The 24888-nt window shown below is 39.0% G+C and overlaps 1 gene segment (V, D, J or C); it reads left to right on the forward strand.

The window, feature by feature from the left end:
* The first annotated feature begins 18341 nt into the window (after positions 1-18341).
* The window catches only part of LOC116098799, a 10725-nt gene continuing 4178 nt past the window's right edge, over positions 18342-24888 (forward strand). Inside the window, 2 exon segments of the V gene segment in view lie at positions 18342-18449; positions 18546-19007. Of these exon segments, the coding sequence occupies positions 18401-18449; positions 18546-18958 (462 nt within the window).

Here is a 24888-nt window from a genome sequence, read left to right on the forward strand (position 1 = left end):
TCCTTGAAAAAACTGAATATTGTCCCATCTTTCTAGGATGTCACCTACCCTTCATGCCTAAGGAAGTAGAGACAGGTGGTCAAGGAGGAAGGCACTTCCAGTAGAAGTAAGAAAGTAACTCCAATAGCCAGAGACCACCTCTAGTAGATAGCCATGACCCCCAATCAAGGTATGAGGCTACCCACTCATCTCAATGTTTTTAAACCCAGAAAGGTTCCTGTCCAAAAGAAAGACAGGGACAAAAATGGATCAGAGACTAAAGGAAGGGCCATCCGGGGACCACTCCACCTGGGAATCCATCTGTCTGAAGGTATTAAACCCCAACACTGTTGCTGTTGCCAAGAGGCACTTGCTGACAGGAACCTGGTGTGGCTGTTGCTTGGGAGGTTCTGCCCACAACTGACCAATGCCCAATGTGGATGTGGATGTTTGCAGCAACCATTAGACTGAGCTCAGGGACCCCAGTGGAGGAGCTGGCAGAAGGATTGGAAGAGTAGAGCGGGAATTACAATCCCATAGAAAGAACAATGTCAGCTTACTTGATAACCTAGTAATCCCAGGGACTAGGCCATCAGCCAAGGAGTACTCATGACTCCAGTTACATATGTAGCAGAGTATGGCCTTTTCTGATATCAATGGGAGGGGAGGCCCTTGGTCCTGAGGAAGGTAGATACCCCAGCATAGGGGGATGCTGGAGTGGTGGGGTGGGAAATGATGAGTGAACAAGGGATCACCCTCATAGAGGCAAAGGGGAAGAAGGATGGGAGAGATGTGGGATGGGAGGTTTGTGGAGGGGTAACCAGGAAGTAGGATATCATTTGAGATGTAAACGAGTGGAATGATTAATAAAAAGAAAGAAAGTAAATAGAAATAGGGAAACCGGGAGAGGAGATATCATTTGACATGTAAATAAAGAAAATATCTATTAAAATATAAAATAAAATAAGAAATAGAGGAGTGTGGAGTCATGATATTGGGAAATGTTCATAGGCACTATAAAATGTTGCTATGAATACAATATTGGGGTAAATGTATACCATACAAATGAGTACAGAGCCATGTAGGAAACTTTGCACTTACTCTGGTCTCAGAAAATGTTTCTTCTGATTCAGCAAGACATGACTTCCCATTTGTGAATGGAAACAGGCTTTCTAGAGAGGATGTGAAGGATTTTCATGGGCATATTGAAAATAATCAGTTAAGAATTTCTCAGAAAGGAGGTAGATATGAGCATCAGAATCTGAAGATTAATAAGAATGGTTGTTTTAGAGCAGTAGATAACAGCAGGAGCCTGCTCTCATGACAGGGAGGATATTTATACAATGACTGGCCAAGCCTACTGAGCTGCCTATTAAATTGTGTAGTGAGGTTTTCAGGTTTTGCTAGTGGGGATGGGTTCTAAGGATGAGTTGTCCTTGAATCACTTTAGCTCCTATCAGTAACATCTCACTCATGCTCATGAATGTAACCCCTTACCTGTACTCATGTAAGTAACCCTAATGAAACTCATTGCTTCACCAAGTTGGAGTTTGGTGGTATCAGTACTATGATCTGCCATTTTTTCTTTAATTGGAGTAATTAGATATTTGTTCACATGACATCAGAAATAGTGTCAAATAATGACCTGGGAACAGAAAATATGGTTGATATTGTGTAGGAGCCATTGTTTACACAAGAACCAGTCATAGGGTCATACATATATATTGCACTTTGACCCAGATTCAGGCAACTCTCCCTCTACTATGAAGTTACTAATCTCTTTAGAAAGGGTTTCTGGGTGAAAGGGACAGAAGCAAAGTTTGGAGGCAATGAAAATTTCAGCTCAGGGACTTTGGGAAGGTTATGGAACACTTGCACCTCTGGAAGGGAGAGGCTAATTAACATTCCTCAGACTACAGGGTGGGAATCGACCTGGGGGTGGGGACACATTCCACAGGAAGGACCATTGCCCACCTTCAGACAAGGGAAGTCCTTGCCACCTCATTTCCTGAATACCAATCAGTTTAAAAAGTCACACTGTTCTACTGATCACATTGTGCCCAATGGCTGCTGCCCTGAAAACTGTATAAAAGCTCACTGGACTAGCTATCCAGGGGTCGACACCTCTCCTTTGGGTCTGGGACAACCCCAGTGAACTGGAACAATAAATTCCTCTTGCTTTTCAAGTGCATACATATATATTGCACTTTGACCCAGATTCAGGCACCACGTTCACTCAGGGGGTCTCCGGTAAGCTAAGGCTCGATCATATTCTTAGGCTAAGTATATAATTTATCACTAAGGTGGTGTCTATTTGGAATGAAGAAGATACTGTTAATGATTGCTCTTGAGCAAAAGTCATGTCTTGCAACACTTTCTTTATGTGTATCTCAGACCTAAACCTTTGGGTTTTGTTCAGATTCATAGTAGAAAGAGACCCTGGACTTGCATTCATCTTGTCATTGAGCATAAGCTCCTCTGAAGCACATAAGAGTGATTCCTGACTTTAAAGGTCTCAAATCTGAGACTCACTATTTCTCTCAGGTGACAACAGCCTTTGTGATTACAAGCAGACTGGTGAGGCAGCCCCAAAGGAAAGTAGCAGTTTTTCATGTGAAGTTCTGACTTTTGCTTCTTTTTTCTCCTATATGGTGTTTGGCAATTCTAACTCACCATCCATGTGCCATTATTCAAGCAACTTTACCCACAGCACTGCGAAGATAACTCAGCGTGTAGAAATGACAGTCAAGCAGGAGAGCTGGCAGTGTCCAGAGAGCACCAAGTCTTCATTCTAGGTCTGCTCCATCATGTTGGTAATTCCTGCCCCAGAACTCCTCTGTCTTCATATACTGCTGCTTTCAAGGCTCCTTTGTCTCTCTTCTGTAATGACAACAATTATTGCTGCTTCCTTTCATCTGTGAATAAAATGCTAGTTTTATCTTAATAAAGGCTCCTTTTTATTTCCCTTATTCCTTACCCTTCTTTATTTCTTTTGGATTTTGATTAAAATGTCACCTCATCTTTTGACCCATTCCATTACCTGTTACCATGGTAATCTCTCCTGACATTAAGCCTTAGGTTCTGACTAAAATTAACCTAATTTCTACTATCTATGGCATATAGATGGTAACTTCTACTCTAAAGTATTAATATGAAGGTTGGACTGGATATCACTTACATAAAATGCCAGGTAGATGTTCTGTGTTTCATAAATGGCCAGGTGTTCTGATTATTCTTTTGTCAAGGATATAGTAGCACATTTTCTAAGGGTGTTGTAAGACTCTGTCAAGCCTTACCTTATCGAGGACCCCCTGAGTGAACCACATAGATCCAGAATCGATGAAAAAACAAGAGGAATTTTATTGGTCCAACATGTTGGGGTTGTCCTGCACTGATGGTGAAGTGGCAACCCCAAGCAGCTCATTCAGTGAACTTTTTATACAGTTTTCAGGGCAGCAGCCATTAGGCACAATGTGACTGGCAGAACAGTGTGACTTTTTAAACTGATTAGTCTCTAAGGAATGAGGTGGCAAGGACTTCCTTTGTCCGAAGGTAGGCAATGGGTTGTCCTGCAGAATGGGTCTGGAATGTGTCCCCACTTGAAGGTCATTCCCCTCATATGGTCTGGAGAATGTTAATTAGCCTCTTCCTTCCAGAGAGGTAAGTGTTTTATGACTTTCCCGAAGTTCCTGAGCTGACCTTTTTAGTGTCTTTGCTCCACACATATTACATCTTACAGAAATGGAGGTTGTACATGACTCACAGCTTTTTAAGTCATGCCTATTCTAGTGATTATGCTAGAATATAAGAAAAACAATCATAGAGCATGCTAGAAAGAACAAATCCTTATATTCCAAAGCTTCTATCCCACAGAAAGGTTTTATGACAGCTAGAAACCAGTCTCCTACCTGAAGTTTTGATAATCTCTTCTCCACTGGCATTAGATAATGCCAGTGTGTTTCCAGCCAGGGGTATGGTAGAAGAATAAAGTTATAAACCAAACCTTTTCCAAACCCATAAAATCTTTCTAGAAAACAAGAAAATTGTTCAGTTATCATAAAAAAGCCCAGACCTTAGCACAACTGACTCCATGGTGGAAGTACCATTCAGGCTGTAAAGATCAGTAGGTAGACAGCAACACCTACCAAAAGTAAAACAAAGACCTAATCCATCAAAGTCCACATAGTTCTTGGAAATACTCAAAATGTAGTAATCTTGCTTTTTAGCTACTTTAGTTCTATTTCTGGCCCTCTTCTTGTTAACTGAAGCATGTCAACTCAGAACATAGTTTTGTGCTTAAAAGCTCACCCTGAGAAAAAAGCTCAGGCTACACTGGGATTCCAAATACCCAGTGTCTTAGTTAGGGTTGTCTTGCTGTGAAGAGACACCATGGCCATGGCAACTTTCCTATAAAACAAAACAAAACAAAACAAAAAAACCCAAAATTTAATAGGGACTGGCTTACAGTTTCATAGGTTTAGTCCATTATCATGATAGTGTGAAACATGGCATCTTCCAGGCCTACTTGGTGCTGGAGGAGATGAGAGTTCTACATCTTGATCCAAAGGCAGCCAGGAAGAGACTTATCTTCCACAGGAAGACAGGAGAACACTGTCTTCCTCGCTAGGCAGAGTGTGAACATAGGAGACCTCAAAAGCTCACAGTGACATACTTCCTCCAATAAGGACACACCTTCTAATAGTGTCCTTGAATAGTCAAGCATTTAAAATATGAATCTGTGGAGACCAACCCTATTCCAACCACCACACACAGTCTAGTCACTTGACAGCTAATAAAAACTTTCTATTGGTTTAAGCCCATATCTGAGCAGTCTTCTCTGGTGAATGCTCCACAGCCATTATCTCATAAGCATTACTCATATTATGGTATGGATATAGATAATTTGCTGAAATTCATGTAAGCGCATAAATTTGCTGTACACACATGATCTTAAGAGAAATAATTACTACTCTTCAGTGAAGGGGATTTAACAGGACTCTTAAATGTTAAGAGTGGTTCATTCTAGAATCACTTGTTGATTGTAGTGATTATGGGGATAGCTAATTGGCTTTACCTGAAGGAAAATATACTGCTCTCGTGCTTATGAAATAAGATAGCTTTGCAAGTTAATGCAAAGCACATATTGTTCATTAAGTTAGACTCCTAAGTTAGAGTTTTCCAAGTGAAAGGAAGTTTTGTACTTGTGCAAGGTGGACTCCCAAGTCTGCAATCCTCCCTCAGACCCTGAGATGCTCTTGTTTGTATACATTTTATAATAAGTCAGTGTTAAATGTTCAACTGCCATATCTGGCATGGTCTTGGTGGGGATAGAATGACTTGATTCCTGTTCCTAGGACAGGGTCAGCAGGCATGGGCCTCCACACGTGTCAATGGCCACTGTGGGCACGAGGCTTGTTTGTATAATGTACATATTTTCACATTCCTCTGAGGAATGTCCTCCCTGTTAATGTTAATGACTCCATGATAATCAGAGACCACATGAGTCAGGGAGGCAAAGGTGTGGTTAGTGTTAGCAAAATGACAAATGCTGGGGCCTTCAGGACAGCCCTTAAGGCAGTAGAAAACTATATAGTTTCTCAAAAACTAAGGATGCAATATGAATTATGAGAAGCTTCATGAATCTTAAGGAACAGAGGCAGCTGCATTAATGAGCCAGTTTCTCAGAAAGATACAAAGGCAGGGAGATACAAAGGCAGGTGTATTCCTGAGTTCAAGGTCAACCTGGGACATACCAAGTCCAGGCCCAGGTGTGGTAGAAATGCTAATTTGAGGATAGAATCCTACCCAGTTAGTTTATTGTCTATGCTTAACTGAGGCAGGCAGATCTCTGAATTCTTTTGCAATGTTAAAAGAAAATGTGTGCTTGCTGTCTCTTAAGAATCAAGGGGCTGAGTCTCAGGATGCTGATTCATAATCAAAAGGAGTAAATGACTGGATTGATATGACCAGTAAAAGACTGGGCTTATGATCTGCAAGAGATGAGCTGTTCAGAGAATTTTGTAGAATGGAAGAGCAAACTACTTGGAGCACAGTTGCAAGCTGAACAGAGCTGTCTGGAGATCTCCAGAGAAAGCAGATCAGAGAGAAAGCAGGCCAGAAAGCTGTCTCAAGCTTAGAATAGGCTGCCAATTTCGGCCCATGATTTTACTTTGAGCCATTTCTTTTTTCTTTTTTCTTTTTTCTTTTTTCTTTTTTCTTTTTCTTTTTCTTTTTTCTGGTTTTGCGAAACAGAGTTTCTCTGTGTAGCCGTGACTATACTGGAACTCACTCTGTAGACCAGGCTGACCTCTACCTCAGAAATCTGCCTGCCTCTGCCTCCCAAGTGCTGGGATTAAAGGCATATGCTACCACAGCTCTGGGCCAGAGCCATTTTTTTTTTTTTTGCTGCTCACAGACACCCCTTCCTCTGAACCCCTCTCCAAGCCACGGGTGGTCCTTGGCTTTCACCACTCTCTATAAATATGTAGGTGAACTTAGGAATGAATTTTTTTGGCAGTTTCTCTATAGTACGTATCTGCCCAAATATATCTACACATAGAGTGGATAGATACTGGATATCTTTTACCTTTTGCCATTACATTTACCTTGTAGTCTTGTTTTATAGCTATATTACATAGTGCTAGTTGTATCTTTATATATTATACCCTTTTTTTTTATGAAGTTGACTTCTTAGTGAATAGGCAGAGTAGTCATTCTTCACCATGTTGGCCATACTTGACTAGAGCTAAAAGCAAATGTTTGGCCTCTATGATTTTGTATAATCATAGAGGCAGTTGGGAAAGTAAGTTTTACAGCATTTTTGTTTTATGTTGTGGTATAAGAGTCTTTTTTATATACAAAAAATTTTATTAAAAATATATGGAAATGTATGTAGATTAAAAAACAAAACAAACAACCAAACCAAAACAAATAGTGCTGCCATAGGACCTAGCCCTGACCAGTCCTGAGTATTTACTCTAAGATTCTTAAGTCAACATGTCACAGAGGTACTTGGGTTTCGATATTTGTGGCAACACTGTTCATAACAGACACATTGTGGAACCAAGACAACTGTCTATCAACAGAAGAATGGATAAAGAATTTGTGATATAGAGGATTGTAAGATGTCTCATGAGGTAAAAGTGTTTGCTGATAAGCTTGAAGATGTGACTTCAATCCCTGGGACCCACATGACAGAAGGAAAAACTGACTCCTGCAAGTCATTTTCTGATGTCCACATGCATGAAGCAGCATGTAATGTGCCACTTCCCACAAATCAACTAAATATTTAGAAATGTGTTGTACATACAAAATAGATTTTTTTTTAGCCACAAAGAAGAACAGAGTTATGTTTTTTATAAGAAAATAGGTGCAACTGGAGATAATTATATCATGTAGAAGTTTGGTGGATTAGAGTAATTATAGAAAGACAAAAATTGAAGATTTTCTTATTTGTAGTCCTTAGATTTTATCAGTAATTATTTAAAATGATGTATGTATATATGAAATGAAAGTAGAACTGAATCTATTTAGGGAAACCAATAATATACATCAGTGGGGACAAGAAAGGGAGAATAAGAAGACAAGAGAATAAATAGGCTCATCACACAATATACACATATCTGAAAAAATTGAAAATATTGACAAAAATTATATTTTAAAATATTGGTTCTCAAAAATTTTCTAATCATATTTTTTCTCTTAGATTTATTGCTATACTGTTAGAAATTTTAAAGCAAAGAAATGTAATATTATGAAGATATAATTGTGTAATTATAAATTAGTAAAAACAAGAAAGCTGTAATTAGTGTTATTTGCATAAGAAGGAGCATAAGATGCATAAAGATCAAAGAGTCCCAAGAGTTCCTGGGTAAGCTCTGACCAAGCTTACATGTCAGCACTAGGATGTTGTAGTTACTAATGCTCTTTACTGAGCGTGGGGAAAGAAAGAAAAACAATCCATTCCTGACTTTTGGACCCTGTCTTCTATAAATCCCCCTTCTCTAGTTTTAGTTATTTGTAAAGGGGAAGATCCATTGAAGATTCAGATTCAATTCATTTTATCATTTCATTTCTATCATTGTATTGGAAAGGCATTTCACCCACTGTTCCAAGCCTCTGGCTTCTGCTATTCAGTTTCAGTGTTTTTCCAAATGTTTATTTCCCATTTGGATTTATCCTAAGCTCTGAAACTTCTTATTGAATTTCCAGATGAAGCCTGGCAGTAGTGGTACATGTCTTTAATCCCAGCACTTGGGAGACAGAGCTAGGCAGATTTCTGAGTTCAAGGGCAGCCTGGTCTACAGAGTGAGTTCCAGGACAGCCAGGGCTATACAGTGAAACTCTATCTCAGAAAAAAAAAAGGGAAAGAAAGAAAGAAAAAGAAAAAAGAAAAGAATTTCCAGATGAATATCTTCCCCCGGGTATGCTATAGACATGCACAAACTCAAATATGGAAAATGAAATTATTCCATACTATACAAGACCCAATGAAGAGTGCCATTGCTTGTACATAATTTGCTCCACCATTTGATAAATATTTTCAATAACTGACTGAATAACAAGCAATTTAAAAGATTCTTGGGAATCATGACTCAAGTGCTTAATGAGTCAAGTTACAGAAATCAATTACAAGTCTTCAGAATTTGTGTTAAAACTTCTAATTGGTACCCTTGTTTGAAGCAAATAAATAACCATTTACTTTGCAAGAAACTCCACACGTTCACAGGTTCATAAAAATTCTCCAAGTGAATGACTCAGTTTTCAAAAATTTAAGGAAAAGCAATATTTTTTGGCTAATTCAGGTACTTTATAGTACATTTATAACAGCTTATTTAGAAAGCTTTGATGAATTCATGCTATTTTTTTTACCATCCCTGAGACATGATTCTTAATGACTATCTATAAATCCCTGGGGCTGTGCATTGTACAAGTTCATTTTGAATGAGATTTTGTCAGTGTTTGGTCACAGAATTTTTACCTTACATGGAGCTGGTCTCCAGTGGGCTGCAGGAAATCAGGGCTGGGGATGCCAAATCCAAAAAGAGCCTGTTTTTAAAACACACTCTATATCATCAGATGCACTGCTGCAGGCACTAGTACAGCTAAAGCTTGATATTTTCTTTCTTAAGATTCCTGAGTTCAAGATCAGCCTGGGGACACAGAGATTTCAGGTCAAGATGTGCTTGAAATAGTAATTTCAGGACAGGGTCCCACCCAGTTATCTTATTATCTGTGCTTAAGAGAGGTATTTTGTAAGAATTCAGATCTCTGAATTCTTTTGCAATGTTAAACGAAAGTGTTTGCTTACTATCTCCTTATCAAGGGGCTGGTTCACAGGTTGCTGATTCCTAATCAAAAGGAGTAAATGACTAGATTGATATGTAAAATAAAAGACTAGTCTTTTATTTTAATATTAGAAATAAATATTATTTCTAAATTAATATTAGAAAACTTATTTGAGCTTTGAGTAGAATAGATAGTCACAATATTTTACAATTAAAAGTAACTTCCTTTAATTGTGGAGACTACTGTTTTGGTTAATTCAATAAAAAGTAAAAAGAGTACCAAAAGAGAATAGAATCCCACTATATATTTACATTCTTTAAAGAGGAAGGAAGAAGGGATGTGGGTAGAAGATAGGTGGGGACAAGTTGGGAAGAGTGGAAGGAGGGAAAACTGTGATCAGGAAATATTTTATAAGAAAATAACCTATTTTCAGTTTAAAACAGAAAAATTTAAAAATTTAAACATTATACTTAATATGGATATTTAGAAAAAGAAAATGTAGAAGGAGTGTTGGCAAGTGTGTAGAGAAATCATGTTTTTGTGTGTATAATCCTGATGGGAGATTAAAATAGTTTGACCACTCACTGTGGGAAAGAATCTGGAAGTTCCTCAAATCCTTAAGCACAAAATTACTCTGTGGTCCATCAACTCAACTTTTGGATATACCTGTGCAAAGAGTAAGTGCTGGACTAGAAGTGATACTAGGACAACAGTACATTCCAATAGAAGAACTGAAAGGTGGGAGCAATGTCTGTCCACGGGAGCATGGATAAATCATCATCATCATCACACACACACACACACACAGACAGATAGACAGACAGACAGACAGACAGACAGACACACACACACACACACACACACACATACACACACACACACACACACACACACACACACACACACACTAGAATATTATCTACCCTGAGAAAAATAAGCTTTTGATACAGACAGGAGCACAGATGAATCTTGAAGACATTGTGTCATATGAAGGTAGTCAAACAAAACAAAACAAAAATGATACACATTGTATGATAATGACTCCAAATAGAATGGCAACATCTTGAGAATTGTAGCAGAGAGAAGTGGCAGTTTGCATTTATTCAGTATAAAGTCTTCCTTTGGAAACATGAAGAAGTGGGGAAGATGGATGGTTATGATAGGTGCATAACAGTATGGATGTTTTTAATGCTTCTGGGCTGTATACTTAAAAGTGATTAAAATTAACATCAAGGAAAATAGTTTCAGTGGTGAATTCTATGTATCTCTTTATCACAACAACTAAAAGATACTTAATTATTGTAGTTTTATATTTTGTAATTTGTATGAAAATCTCAATATAAAAATTAAAGAATAGTTGACCAATCATTTAGAAAGCCAGTCTCAATCACTAAGGATGAGTTCCACTCCAGAAGAGATTGGTGTGGTGTGAATATTCATGAAGGGATTTAAACAATTGTCTACTAGTGTTGGCTACCAGCGCCAACGTTAAAGAAAGGGTTATTCTAGGAAATGGAGTTAGAAGGAAAAGCAATGGTAAGAGAGAGTTTGGGAGAAAATAGGGTGGTCAAAGTTATACCTGTCCACGTGGAAGGTTTTAAAAAAATTAGATGGGAGTCATGATTGCTCAGCCATCTTGAATTTAATGCCCTGTTTGTTACAAGCCAACAGGTAGAATAGGTGAGGTAAAACCCCTCCCACAAGTTCGTCAGTATGCCAGCCTAATCAGCGGCTTCTTTTGGTCTCTGTAGAGGTGGGATTTCTGATATAACTGGAATCAGGAGCGAGGCCTGGCAAATAGCAGGAGGTGGGCAGAGAGGTGTGGTTATGAAAGGCAGGCCTCAAGCCAGGAGTGTTACATACTAGCCCAGGTATAGCAGATATAGCAGACCAAGGAAATGCCCCACTCATGGTGCATTCAATGAATTTGTTGAAGCTAATTACAGAAGCATATGTGAAGAGTTCCAGGAGCATAGTGATTCAGACAGCAGCAGCATCTAAAAGCCTATTATAGAGTGGGTGACCATATATAAAGCCTGTCTTAGTTAGGGTTTCCATTGCTGGGAAGAGACACTGTGACCAAGGTAACTCTTACAAAAGATAACATTTAATTGGGGTGGCTTACAGGTTCAGAGGTTCTGTCCACTATCATCAAGGCAGAAGCATGGTAGCATCCAGGCAGGCCTGTCTGTGGAGGAGCTGTGAGTTCTACAACTTGTTCTGAAGACAATGAGAAGATTGACTCCTAACACAACCAGGAGAGGGGTCTCATAGCCTTCTCCTACAGAGACACACTTCTTTAAACAAAGCCACACATTATAATAGTGCCACTCCCTGGCACAAGCATATTCAAACCACCATAAAGCCATATAGCAGAAGTGCTCTGCCAATCCAAAGAATCTTTTTTCTCTGACCATCAGTAATTTCTTAAACTGGTACAGGGTTTTGTGAGACCTCAAGATTTCAGAGTTTTCTGTATTTTATAAATGTCTTTAGCTTCATGAGTAGTATGAGGCTCCTTCTTCTCTCCAGTGGGAATGAATATTTCTACTCAGAGAAAGTGCTACACAATTGGCTAACTATCACACACACACACACACACACACACACACACACACACACAATGAAGGTAATATCTGGCAACATTTTTCTGGAGTAAAATGGTATTTGTGGTAATATTGTGGTACAAAAGCATCTTTCTATTTTTTATGGGTTCTTGACAGTGTGCTCAGACTTTTGCTCTGGTTCTCCTGCATCAGCCAGCACTTCAGTGAATGATTTGTTGAGGAAGACAAGACAAGCTACCTCTCTGGCCAGATAATGGGACAGGGCTGGACAAGCAGGAGAATTGCCTGTGGCAATGAGCAGAACCCCTCAGTTTGAATTTCATCATTTTTGAATTTGATGGGCTACATAGAAATTTCACATACATCTTGAAAAAATCTGTAGGCATTATCCAGATTATATATTTACTAGCTAAAATCCCCCAGATAAATTAAGAGGGAAATTTAAAGATAAGATTCATTTCTGTAGTTCCTATTAGGAAAAATATTCTTTGAGTAGTTTTAACCTTATACACTGATAACATTTTCTTCTACATCAAAATACCTGGAAATGTGGAATGCAAACATATTTAATGTGCTATTGCTGTGATCTTTAATAATTTAACTCTACACGGTCCTATGTACTGGACTCTTTTAACTCCCTGTATATTTGCATAAGGTATGTTTGCAAAATTTGTTTAAATATTCTTGGTTTACCTTCTTGAATAATTTGCACACTGGAGACATAAATTAATCACGTGATTACTGCCTGCCCCATTTGGAATATGTTAACAAAATACCAAGGATCAAACAATTAATAAGCAACACACATGTATTTCTCTATGTACTAAGGCAGTGATCCTTCAGCAAGGCAGAATGGATTCACTGTCAAGAGAAGTCTTAATATAGCTGTCTCCTGAGAGGCTCTGCCAGAGCCTGACAAATACAGAGGTGAATGCTCTCGCAGCCAACCACTGGACTGAGCATGGGGTCCCTAATGGAGGAGTTAGAGAAAGGACTGAAGGAGCTAAAGAGGATTGCATCCCATAGGAAGAACAACAATATCAACCAACCAGACACCCGAGACCTCCCAAGGACTAAACCACCAACCAAAGAGTACACATGGAGGGACCCATGGCTCTAGCCACATAAACAGCAGAGGATGGCCTGTCTGGCATCAATGGAAGGAGTGGACCTTGGTCCTGTAAAGGCTCAGTGTCCTAGTGTAGGAGAATTCGTGAGCAGAGAGGTAGGAGTGGGTGGGTGGGTGGGTGGGTAGGGGAGCACCCTCATAGAAGCAGGAAGAGGGAGGTGGGACAGTGGTTTTCTGGAGGGGAAACCTTGAAAGGGAATAACATTTGGAATATCAATAAATAAAATAATCAATTAAAATGTATAAAAAGGAAAAAAGAAATAAGAAATCGTACAGTCAGGCTTATAAGTCATACTTTCTTGCTGTCTTCTCAGCTGACGGAACTGCTGTTAGTAAACCTACAGTTGATTTTCTCATTAAAAATTCAGCTAGATTATTTCAATGCATGTGTCAAGTCAAATGAAACTGAACTTACACCATTTTCCTGCCCTGTTTTCTCACTAGAGGCTTAGGCTCATCTCTCTTCTTACTCACAATGTGGCTTCTAAAAAGGTCCTCCCAGAAGACTCTCACGGTTTGAGGTTCATTTCTGGTCTCTGTATTTCCTTCTTGCCTCATTAACTTCAACTGGAGGAAAGCAGCTGGAAGACGAAGCCACTTTGCTGGTTCAGAGTGAGTCAGGCATTTGTATTTCAGACATTTTTATGTTACTATCTAGTCTGAAATATAATAGTTATTTCTTCCTGGTGGCTAATGCATTTCCAAGCTATTACATTGTTGCATTTTACAGTTCAAGCTTGACTGGTCATTTAGAAATTTGTTCTAATTGAAACAAAACATTACTGGGTATTCCCTTTAAGGTAGAGAAATAGACTTTCTCAATGAGCTTTATACTGATGGCTTATGTTTGTATGATTTTGAATAGAAACTGTCATTTTATACCACCAAAATCTCTACAGGTACATCAGCTGCTGTTATGAGAGGTTTTAATGAGTTTTGTATGCAGAAGATTTTAAAATCTGTTAAAATAGGATGTGTTTGGCAGAGCTTTATTTGGCTTATAACCATGAAAAATTAGGGTAGAATTTTCCTCCCATCCTGTCAGGCCACTATTTCTGAGTAACTGGCTTATCAATAAGTGATTGCTCATATTTGATAATTCTCAGTAAAATATCTATAGATTGTTTGCATTTATACCCAGAATATTAAAAATAATGGATTGTTTAAAAGTATTTACATTCTTTTTTATATAATGCACTCCTAAAACCTTAATAACAGTTAAGCAGATATATTTAAAGAACTTAACACTATAAATAATTTATGTCAGGAGTAGCATGTGTAAGAAGGCCAGTACTTAGAAACTGTTTTCTGAAGTGTACCTGTCTTAACTGTTAATCCTACATTAATCTAGGCAGGACTCCCTTTCCTTGCTCCATGAGCATAGAGCATAAGAATAGCTTTTGTTCAGATACAATATCAAAGAAAAAGTCAAAGAAACTTAATCACCTGTATGCTCCACCTGTCACCTCATATATGAGGAAATAAGAATTGGATTATCATTAATTTTTTTTTTTTTTTGGTTTTTCGAAACAGGGTTTCCCTGTGTAGCCCTGGATATTCTGGAACCCACTCTGTAGACCAGGCTGGCCTTGAACACAGAAATTCGCCTGTCTCTGCCTCCCAATTGCTGGGATTAAAGGTGTGTGCCACCAAAAGAGTTCTAGAATAGAGAGAATGAATGAAAAGAGAGCAGTTACCACAGAAATATAGAGCAGCCACTGTGGCTCATTTCAGGGTAAATTGATCAATAGGCACCTGGTAAAGATGAGCCAGAAAGGTCTCCTCCTTGAGAGAATTGGCTAGGGCTAAGAACAAAACCTGTCTGCAGTGAGGAACAAAACCTGTCTGCAGTGAGGAACACTGGATGAATTTGGTAACTGGTTCTAGGTTTTCTTTACCATTTCCCTGCATAAGATTATCTAAGCTTGTGTCATGCTTTTCATCAAAATCTCAAAGAGAATATGTTAATTTTCTATGACTTTTTTCCTTCCAGTGTCAAAAGTGAGGTTAAGGAAGGTACATTTCCAATATTCTGGGGATGGAACATATTTATTTTGTGCATGCATGCTTGAGTCATCTGTCTAGCTGGCGGAAAGTCCATAACAGACAAGATTAGGTTACACCAAAGAGCTGCCGATGTTTCTGCAGAAGAGTTCATAGCTGACCGTCTGCAATATGGAGGATTAAGAACAGCACTGTTTGATGATTTGATTCACTAGAAAGTCAAATAATAAATGCCCACCAATGAGCTAGCTGCCAAGTTCAGCAATGCAATTACGGATCTCTGAGCTTGTAAAGGAGAATGAAAAATGTGTTGCAGGACTAGTGAGGCATGCATAGAAATAGGTTAGGAAGAGGAAGCCAACTGCCTTCCAGGAGAAGCAGAGGAACTGTGCAGGGATATATGACCCAACGCAGCCCAACCTAGAGCAGTGCCGTCTATCTTCACCAAGTAGCAAGTGGTGTTCTAACAGGCAAGTTGTGGTAGACAATCCCACTTGGAGACATCTCTGGTGACTGTTTGGCAGATGTGAGAAGCCTGACACTTAGCATGGGGTCTTCCCTGCTGACTTCTGTCTCAGATGAAATGCAGAGGAGGTCATATCACACCCGGTCCCAGATGGACTGATTCTCCAACTTCCCAAAACATGAATTCTGCTCCCCTGGGTTAATGCTCTGAAACCCATTGACAGGTTCTGGGTTCACATTTTCTCCCAGAGATCTTTACTGCTCAGCAGCCTTTGTATCCGTGATTGAAGCACTAGGTGCTTCCCAGACTGGACAGGTGCTGTGCAGTGGCAAGACATGGCTTCCAGTTACTGTACTTTTCCACGGCACCAGTCTTGCTTTCTTGCCCTTGCTTTCAAAATAAAGCAATGTATGCATCCTACTATAATGTTTATGAAACAAAAATTAACACCTGTTTCCAAGGAACCATAGCCAACTATCATTCACTACTGCCCTCCCTCAAGCAACACTCTTATCTATAAGAGAATGAATAAGTGCTATGGGTTATCTCAAGTTCTCATGTATCTTTTGTAGTACTCTGAGCCATTATGATTTCTCAGTCAGAGTCAGGCACCATGAAAACCCCTGACTGTGTGAACAAAAGGGCGAGTTTGCCAGCATGCTTTTGGAACAAAGACAATGATGTTACAGCCATGCTCAGGCAGCAACATAGCCCCTCAGCAAAGAAAACTGTCACCACTGCCACATTTCTCATAATCTCATCTTTAGGGAGTAGATGCAGCTGGAACACCATCAAAGTTTCTCAGAATTTACATAAAACCGAAAGCAGACTTAGCTGTGCTGAGAAGTAAAAATCTCACTTCTTGCCAATTAGAAGGCATTGTGCCTGTGAGTGAAGAGTTTGTGTGTGTGAGCTCTTTTTTGGGGAGACTAACCCACCTGGGAGCAGTTCTTCTCTAGTGTGTTCATGTTTCATAAGCATCCCTGGGTCACTGGTGAGAGCTCAGAGTAAACTTAGATCCCGCAAAATCTGCCATCATCTCTGCATATGGAGTTGGATGGTTTGTGAATTTGTAAGTTTGCAAATGCATATACAGATTCTAATGACTCTCTTTATGAAATGTGCTATCTAAATTTTGGCAATGATTTACATGTAAAGAATAAAACTGTCTAGGTTTGATTAATGAGGAGTAGCTGCAGAATAGCAAGTTTCCAGGCTCATATCCCTGAGATCACCACTCATTATTTTTATTATCTGTATTATCCTAGTTTAATTCTTCATTTAGATACTAATTACAAAGGGACCATGGGCAACATTTGTTTTATTTTGAATCATAATTTTAGTCCACATATTTTTGTTTTATCCACAGGATGATGACAGATTTGCAAATTGACCCTAAGTTGGACAGGCTGGGAAGGCATAAGAATGTGTGTGAGGCAGGATGAGGACTTGGTTGCTGTTTCTGAGTCAGCCCATCAGTCAGTCAGGAGCACACTACCTTAGGAGGTAGGACTTCAAGAACTGACGTGTGTCACCCACTTGGGGGTGCTGTGATGCCACAGGGAACCCTGCAGTGACAATGAAAGAAGGTTCAAAAAAATGCCTGGCTGCCTGGTCAGATGCAGGATCTAGTCAATCATAGACCTCTCAAAACAAGGAGAGAATCAGGGACCTAGTGTGCACTAAGGAGTGAGTTCCCTTCTTGAGCAGTGGAGGATAAAGGCATAGGGATGGCAATAGTAGGGAACTAAGGTCAGGCCGGGTGCAATAACAAGCAGAGGTGACGTTAACATGGAAGGAAATGTGGTACAATATGAACAGAGGAAAATGGAGCTGAACCTATCTTCATTTTGGGGTGGGGCTACAGTAATGGGGTTCCACTTCTCTGCTAGACTATGTCTTACCATAGGTTGTACTGTACGAGGGTGTCTTACAGGGAAAGTAATATCAGAGCCTATCAGGAAGAGACTTAGCTCCAAACCTCCAAATAGTTCCCCCAGAAGTCCTGGATCCTGAGCATGGGCTGAAAGCTGCACTGCAGTGTGGCCCTTTGTCTCCTGGGAGCAGATGAGTCATGGGAATAGTTTGCAAGTTTTTGCCCTGTGTTTTTCAAGCTAGCCAGTGAGGGCTCTAGCAGGCTCTGTCTTCTGACACATAGGCCCTGTAAATTCCAGGGTCATGCAAACTCGAAACACCAAAGTCAAAGAACAGGTAGCAACTATGAAACGTTCCCTTCTCTCTGGACACCTCTCTGTGCTCTGGTACCAGAAGACCTTGGACCCCAGTTCAATAGTACAATAAAGAGGAGAAAGAAAGAGGAAATATCCATTATTCAATTTATAGCACAACAATTGGTGACTAGCATTCTGAATTGAATCTCAGCTCCCTGGAGCCAAAGGACTCTGCACTGTTCCTCTTAGCTAGCAGCACACTATAGCCCTGCCTGATCATCAGCATTTTTGTACTACAGTTGTCAGGTGTTCTGCTTGTCATAAATTGACAAATAATTCCTTAAAGGCTGATGGGTCTTCCCCTTCGGTTTAAAAACTGAGCATGAGAGCGATTCATTGCAGGGAGAGTACACTAATAGGTTTGTGTTTAATTAAGCAAACAGGAAAGGATAATGTGAGATATATACATCAAAAGCCACCAGTAAACCACAAGAGTGCTGCAATTCTAGACCAATATGTTAATGAGGAATTATACCTCAGTGGGAATATAATATACATGGACTCACAGGCTACTTTATAAAAAATGTCAAGAGGTATTTGAGTCAATTTGGACAATTGACTTCTATTTAGCCATTGCATGGACATATATTTTGGAGATGATTCTCTGGTGGAAGGGGTGTGGCCTCTGGTGGCCAGGTAGGGAGACTGAGAACTCAGTCATTTGCTTCAGAGCTCATTTTCCTTCTGCTACACAGAAAGTTAGTCAGTGGGCTTCCGGCTTTGTTGAATCTATGCCATGAACCTCAGTTTACTATGCAGTGTGGCATTTTGTTTCCTGCAGACAGGTGAGTTCTGCGCTGGTCTTGGTGTGGCATTGTAAGGTACTGAAACAAAACCTTTCCATCGTTGTGGAAGCATTCACATGTTCTCCTTTTCCACAGGTCCAGTGAGTGCTGGTGTCATTCAGACTCCAAAATCATTGATTCTAAAGGCAGGACAACATGTAACAATCAGATGTACTCAGAATATGAAGCATGACGCCATGTTCTGGTACCGTCAGGATCCATCGTTGGGACTAAAGGTAATCTACTATTCATATGATGTTGGCGTCATCTCCAAAGGAGAAGTCTCTGAGGGGTACAATGTCTCCAGATCAAGCACAGAGGACTTCACCCTCACTGTGGAATTGGCCTCTCCCTCCCAGACATCTGTGTACTTCTGTGCCAGCAGTTATACCACAGAGCTGTGTGGCTGCCTCCTCTCTGCACATAAAGATACATATAGAGAAGAGGCACCCACCCCGGGAACTCAGTGGCACATTGGAGTTCTCAACACTGGAACCTGGGAGCTATGAATATTCTGGGCAGTATTCACCTCGGGTCTCTTCTGAGGGGCATCTTTTGGTAAGCTCAGTCATGTTTGGTCCAGACCTTGGACTCAGATGTCTCCACCATTGCTTTCTTCCTCTGATGATTCTTTAATTCTAACTTGTGTAGTCTTTTTCTTGAGCCTAAGTATTCCTGAATGAAAGATGGTTTATAATTTGAATCTGCATTGATTCCTTATTCTCCTTCACACAACCCTACTTCATTCTCCCTCTGCACTTCAGCTCATGTCATAGAAAAGACATGATTGAACATCTACTCACTAGATTAATAAACCAAAACATTGGATCCTACTTTGCACTGCCAGATCTGAAGCCTAACTCTGAGCAAGCATAAGTACTTGGGCTATCATGAGTACCAGAGAGTGGTTCTATACTTTCTTGCCCCAATGGCCAGAGCAAGATCATGGCTTCATTCAGTGGCTGTATCCCAAGACTTCTTCTAAGTGATTTTTCTACAAGAAATTTAGATAGATCAGAGACCCATTCCTAGAATACCATCTTAGAGTCTTCTTTCATTGAAATCACATGATATTAATACATCTAACTAAATATCCACCATAGTGATAATATGGAACCTGTTAAGCATCATGGGAAGATAGCATTTATCACAGATGTGATCACAGATCTTCTGATCTGAGAAAGAGCTGTATTGAAATGTAGAAGTTATATATTAGTGACTTCAGCTAGCAGCCAGAGCTTTAACTTTCTGATGCAGAGCACAGGATAGAGTTCCAAGGGAGAGGGATCAAAGTGTGCCCAGACATTCTGGGTAGGAATCTTAAGGTGGAACTAATAGGATCTTGAATAAGAATAAGAAACAGAGACACTCACTCCAAACTGTCTGTTGCAACCTCTATGCTCAGCTGACCTCTGATGCTCACCATGTGGGAAGATAACTAGATACAGAATACAGAAGCAAAACATCCTTTTGGTCCTTAGATACCTTTGTATTTATGTCACCACCTCACTGTTTCACTTCAGTGACCTTTGCAGTACAGTGATGCTAATTAAAATTTTTCTAAATTGTATACAAAAGTTTCATTATCAAGTATAATCTGAAAATGGTTACAACCTAGGTAAGTTGATTTAACACCACCTAGCACAAAATGGGTTCTCCTGGACTGAACCTGGACTCACACCTGTCTCAAGCCTGCTTTAGTATCCAGGCTCCTTTTCTGAATTTTCCCCTCTTCTCAAGTGAACTGTCACTATGACTAGGATGTTTCTGTTCTAGATGTTTCTTTCATGACTGTAGCAGAAATCTTCCTCCTACTCATTCATGGTTTAATCTCTTGCTTCTATCTTTTGCTCATGAGCTTCTGTGATGTCTCACCAGGCAGGATTAACTCATGGTTAATGTGACCGATTAGTCTATTCAAACGAGAGCAGATGACTTCAAAGTTAGAATACTCATTCTACTCCAACTAAATTGCACTAAGTAGTAAGTTCCATATTTTTGTTCTGTTGCTTTTTTTCTGGCCAATGTAGCACATGTCTTTGATGTGTCTTTCATGTCTTTCATACCTTAGGATCTGAATGTCCTTTATACTTCCAGTTACCTGGTCTGTGGTTCAGAAAACATGAGAATTGATGAGTTTGTAGAGGAACATTTACTTACTAAACAAGTTTGTATGCATTTGTGTGTGCAGTCCAACCTGTCAGTTGGCATAGGAATTTTAAGCATCCAGGCTATTTGTGAAACATAAATCTATATTAGAAATTTATAGATTCCTGTCTTTTTTCCCTTTAAAGGGATATGAAATCTCTGACCATGCAGCATTGAGGCTGGAAATCAAGGCCCATCCTTTAGTTCTTGTTAAAAGAAATGGATAAATGTTTAAGTCAGTTATCCAAGTACTGATAATGCAAACTGTGTGTTCCAGATATCATAAGTGAAGTCACAGTGAGGACTTCCATGTGAGGAGATGGGCCACCACAATCTTCCTCTGCTTTTACTAAGTAGGATAGGCATTCACTGAACCTTAAACCTATACTGACTGAGCCATGGGCATTAGGCTCTTCTGTTGGGTGATTTTCTGTCTCCTCAGGGCAAGTGAGTGATTAGAACATCAACCCCCCCTCTCTTTCTCTCTCTGTGTGTGTCTGTGTTTAAAGAACTGTTACTACAACCATTTTCCTTATTCTGTTCACAACTTATGTTTTCACAGACCTCACTAATGCTGAAGTCCCTCAATCTCCTATGTACAGAGTTGCAACGAGGGGACAAGATGTAGTTCTTAAGTGTGACCCAATTTCTGATCGTACTAGACTTTATTGGTATCGACAGAAACAAAAGCAAGGGCTAGAGTTTCTGGTAAATTTCCAGGGTGAGTTTATATCTGACAAATCTGGAATGCCTAGTGACCGGTTCTCTGCAGAGAGGCTTGAGGGCTCCTTCTCTGTGCTGAAGATCCAATCCACAAATCAAGAGGACTCAGGCATCTACATCTGTGCCAGCAGCTTAGCCACAGCATGGCACAGGCACTTTCTTTCTGCTCACAAACTTCTGAGTTCATGAACCTCACAATGTGTAGATCCTCAAATATCAGTTTTTATTTATATAAAATAACACAGAAAAATTCACAAAATGGTGGCTCTAAATATGGGTGACAAAAACAACTGAGACCTAGAGAAACAACTGAAACTCTAGACATCTAGAGGTAGTTGGGTGATATAGGGTAAGGACTGGATATCTTAGCATTAGCCTTTGGGCCACAGTAGCCAACCATCTATGGAATCCTTAGAATGTGTTACTAATCACAAGCTTGTGAGTATGCAATATCCATGACTCTCTCCTTCAGCTGGTTGGTCACTGTGGTATATGTAATGTCTGCAACCATGAGCTATATTATTTCTTCAGTTGCATTTTTCTACTTTAGCCAGATTAGACAATTGGGCTATATAGCATGAAATCTGTCTTATTGTTTTGGATTCAAAATCTTCACTACATGTAATGGTAATTACTTGTTAAACAAACAAACGAAAATGGTCTTAAGACTTTATTTTATCTACATATATAAAGCATGATTTTCATTTTATATCTGTTTCTCCCTGTTCTTGCTCTGACAGCTAGACTTACACACACACACACACACACACACACATACCCCTAATTCACATTTAAATGCAGGCTTAATGCCCTAAAGCAATAACTAGAAAATGAATTTTCAATTCCTGCACAAGACTTTCAATTTGAAATAACTTCCTTAAGGTCTCTAACTTAAAAAGATGGAATTAAATATTAATGTCCTTATTTTTGTTAGGTTAGTATATATTGCTATATACTTTTTGTCAAAGATACAATTATATTGTTGAATAGTTTCCTGTCCATCTGTAAGGGAAACCGGTTTCTATCTATGAGCCCTAAACATATAATGAGAGTGGTTGAAAAATCCTGGGTTTCTGCTTCTCCTCAGAGACAGCTCAGGGCTCCAAGATAGGAATGGAACTACATATTACAGAATCATTTGCAAACTGGTTAGAGGAATTCCAGTCCCCTTAAAATGCACTTGGGTGGCTCTGCATAACAATTTTTTTTTCCTCTATCATGATGACATTGGAAAGGAATTGCCCAGGTCTTGTTTTACTGTTGATATCCTCAAATATCCCACATTTTGTCTTTCTATCTCCTGGGAGCAAATAAAGCCAAAATATATATGGCTATAGCCTGTCCTTGGCAATTCAAGTAATTTGCTCCTCAGGCTTTGTTTCAACTTTGGCTACCTGGTCAGAGAAGCAGGATAATCTCTGATTGGTGTTCTGGTTTATACAGAGCACAGACCTTGGTAAAAGATAGTATTTGTAGTGGAGAGATTGTAGGGCATGGGCTCTGAAAATTCTTTCCAAATAATTACCAGACCTTGCTGTTTTCTGTTTCATTCCAGATTCTCAATGATTAGAAGAATTCCTCTGGCCTGTGCTGCTTATAGTACTAGGGAGGGGGTTCTTGCTTTAATTATAAGCATAAATCATTTCAAATTTTCTGTTTGGTAAAATTTAAGAGAGTAAAACATAAGCACTGAGCACCAAGCTACAGAAAGCAAACACCATCCATGTCACAAGATGAAGACCTCTTCGAAGGTTTATTGTTAGCAACAAATTTCTAGTCTAGTTGAAGTGAGAGGGCAGAGAGTTGAAGAACAAGTGACTAGGGGAGAGGTCTTATCATGAATTATGCAATCTGAAGAAGGAAGACTTCCACATGATACACTCAGTATTCAAGGGAAAAAAGGAGCCATGAGCCAGTTTATGAAAACTAAGGAAGTCAAAACAGTAGGAGCAAAGGAAAGAGACAGGAACACATCTTGGACATAGAAATGAGTCCTTTGGTCTAGCCCTCAGACAGCAAATAGTTATAATTCAACATGTTCTATTACTGGTCTCATGCTCACTGTAGTACTAATTGGCATCCATGTTACCTTGTTTCCCACAACTCTGCTATTTATTCTCTTCCCAGGACTCAAACCAGTAGGTGTGCATTGAATAAGTTATCCATCCATACACTCTCCATTAATTATACCCAGCCTTGATCCCTCATCACTGCTTAACCCAAAGTCAGTTGATGTACAATACAACCTATATTCTCTTCCCCTTTTATTCTTCTTTTTTTTTTTTTGCTTTTTCAAAATGTTTATTTTAGCTACACCCATGTATGAGAAAACTCTAAATCTTTACAACTGTCATTTTCAAAACCTACTTTGAGGTTTAAACAAATATCTCAAGAGTTTAAAGATTATGTTTTTTTTTTTTAGTTAACAAATAATAAAGTCATAAATGCTCAAATTTATTCTGCTCTGGATGCCTTATTTTATTTTATTTTAGATTTTCAATAAAGAGTAATAAAAATTAAATAATTTTTTACCAAAAATATTTCAAAGTACTGGTTTTAATAAATCAATCATTAACAAGTGTTAAATTTGGTTAAGAAAATAGAACAATTACTGTAATTTATCACTTTATAAATGTTAGGTATATAACATACCATATGTTTTCTATTTTCATTTTTTGCATGCAGCTGTCTGAGCTTTAATTTAAAATTTCTTCATCAAAATTACTTTCAAATTTTGTAATAACAATAATAATGCTAAGATTAAAGGTATTATAAATAGCTATTTAAAATGACTATGGAAGTAACTCAATTAACAATAACATAAAGATTTTAAGAGTTTTAAAGATTAATTCAGTGTCCTGAGATAAAATTAATGCTTGATTTTCTTTCTCTCTCTTTTTTTTTAACACTAGTTACTGTTTATTCTAGTTAGTGTATGTGCTAGTGGGTTTCATTACAACAATGACCAGGTGTCTTACCTGAGTCAAACAATTTGTCAGGACTTAATAGTCAGGTGCTACAAAGGTGTCCAAGAGTGAAAGGGTTGGGATGTATAGTGTCTAATTGAGGCTACTTACCTAATTGCAATTTTTTTTTTTTTTTTTTGGACTGGAGTGAGTGACATTATTCTCAGACCACAGAGAACAGGTTACATTCCTTTAAGAAATGGTGTGTGTATTAAAATGGTCTATCCATAAAGTCATCCACCAACTGTTTCAATGACCAATGGTTTTGCTTGGAGGGTGGCACAGACATTAGGTGAGGGTAAGAATTTGGTTCATTAGCTGTGATAATTTGGAAAAGCATTCATCTCAGAGAAAAAGTAACTTATAAAGTCCTCTTCTTCAAACTTGATACAAGAGTTACAAACATCAAGCAAAACATTCAGCCTCACTTTGTTGTTCTCTTACAAGCCACCTCCCTAGTTAATCATCTGTTTCTTTTGGGTATATAAAGACTTTTGAAATATATAAGCTGTTCTGAACACCACAGTATAGTGCAAATACATGAAATAAACAATACTACTAATAGAGAGGCTGAGATAGGAGAAGCAAGATTTCAAGACCCT

The sequence above is a fragment of the Mastomys coucha genome, unplaced genomic scaffold, assembly GCF_008632895.1.
Source record: "Mastomys coucha isolate ucsf_1 unplaced genomic scaffold, UCSF_Mcou_1 pScaffold20, whole genome shotgun sequence".
Taxonomy (NCBI): domain Eukaryota; kingdom Metazoa; phylum Chordata; class Mammalia; order Rodentia; family Muridae; genus Mastomys; species Mastomys coucha.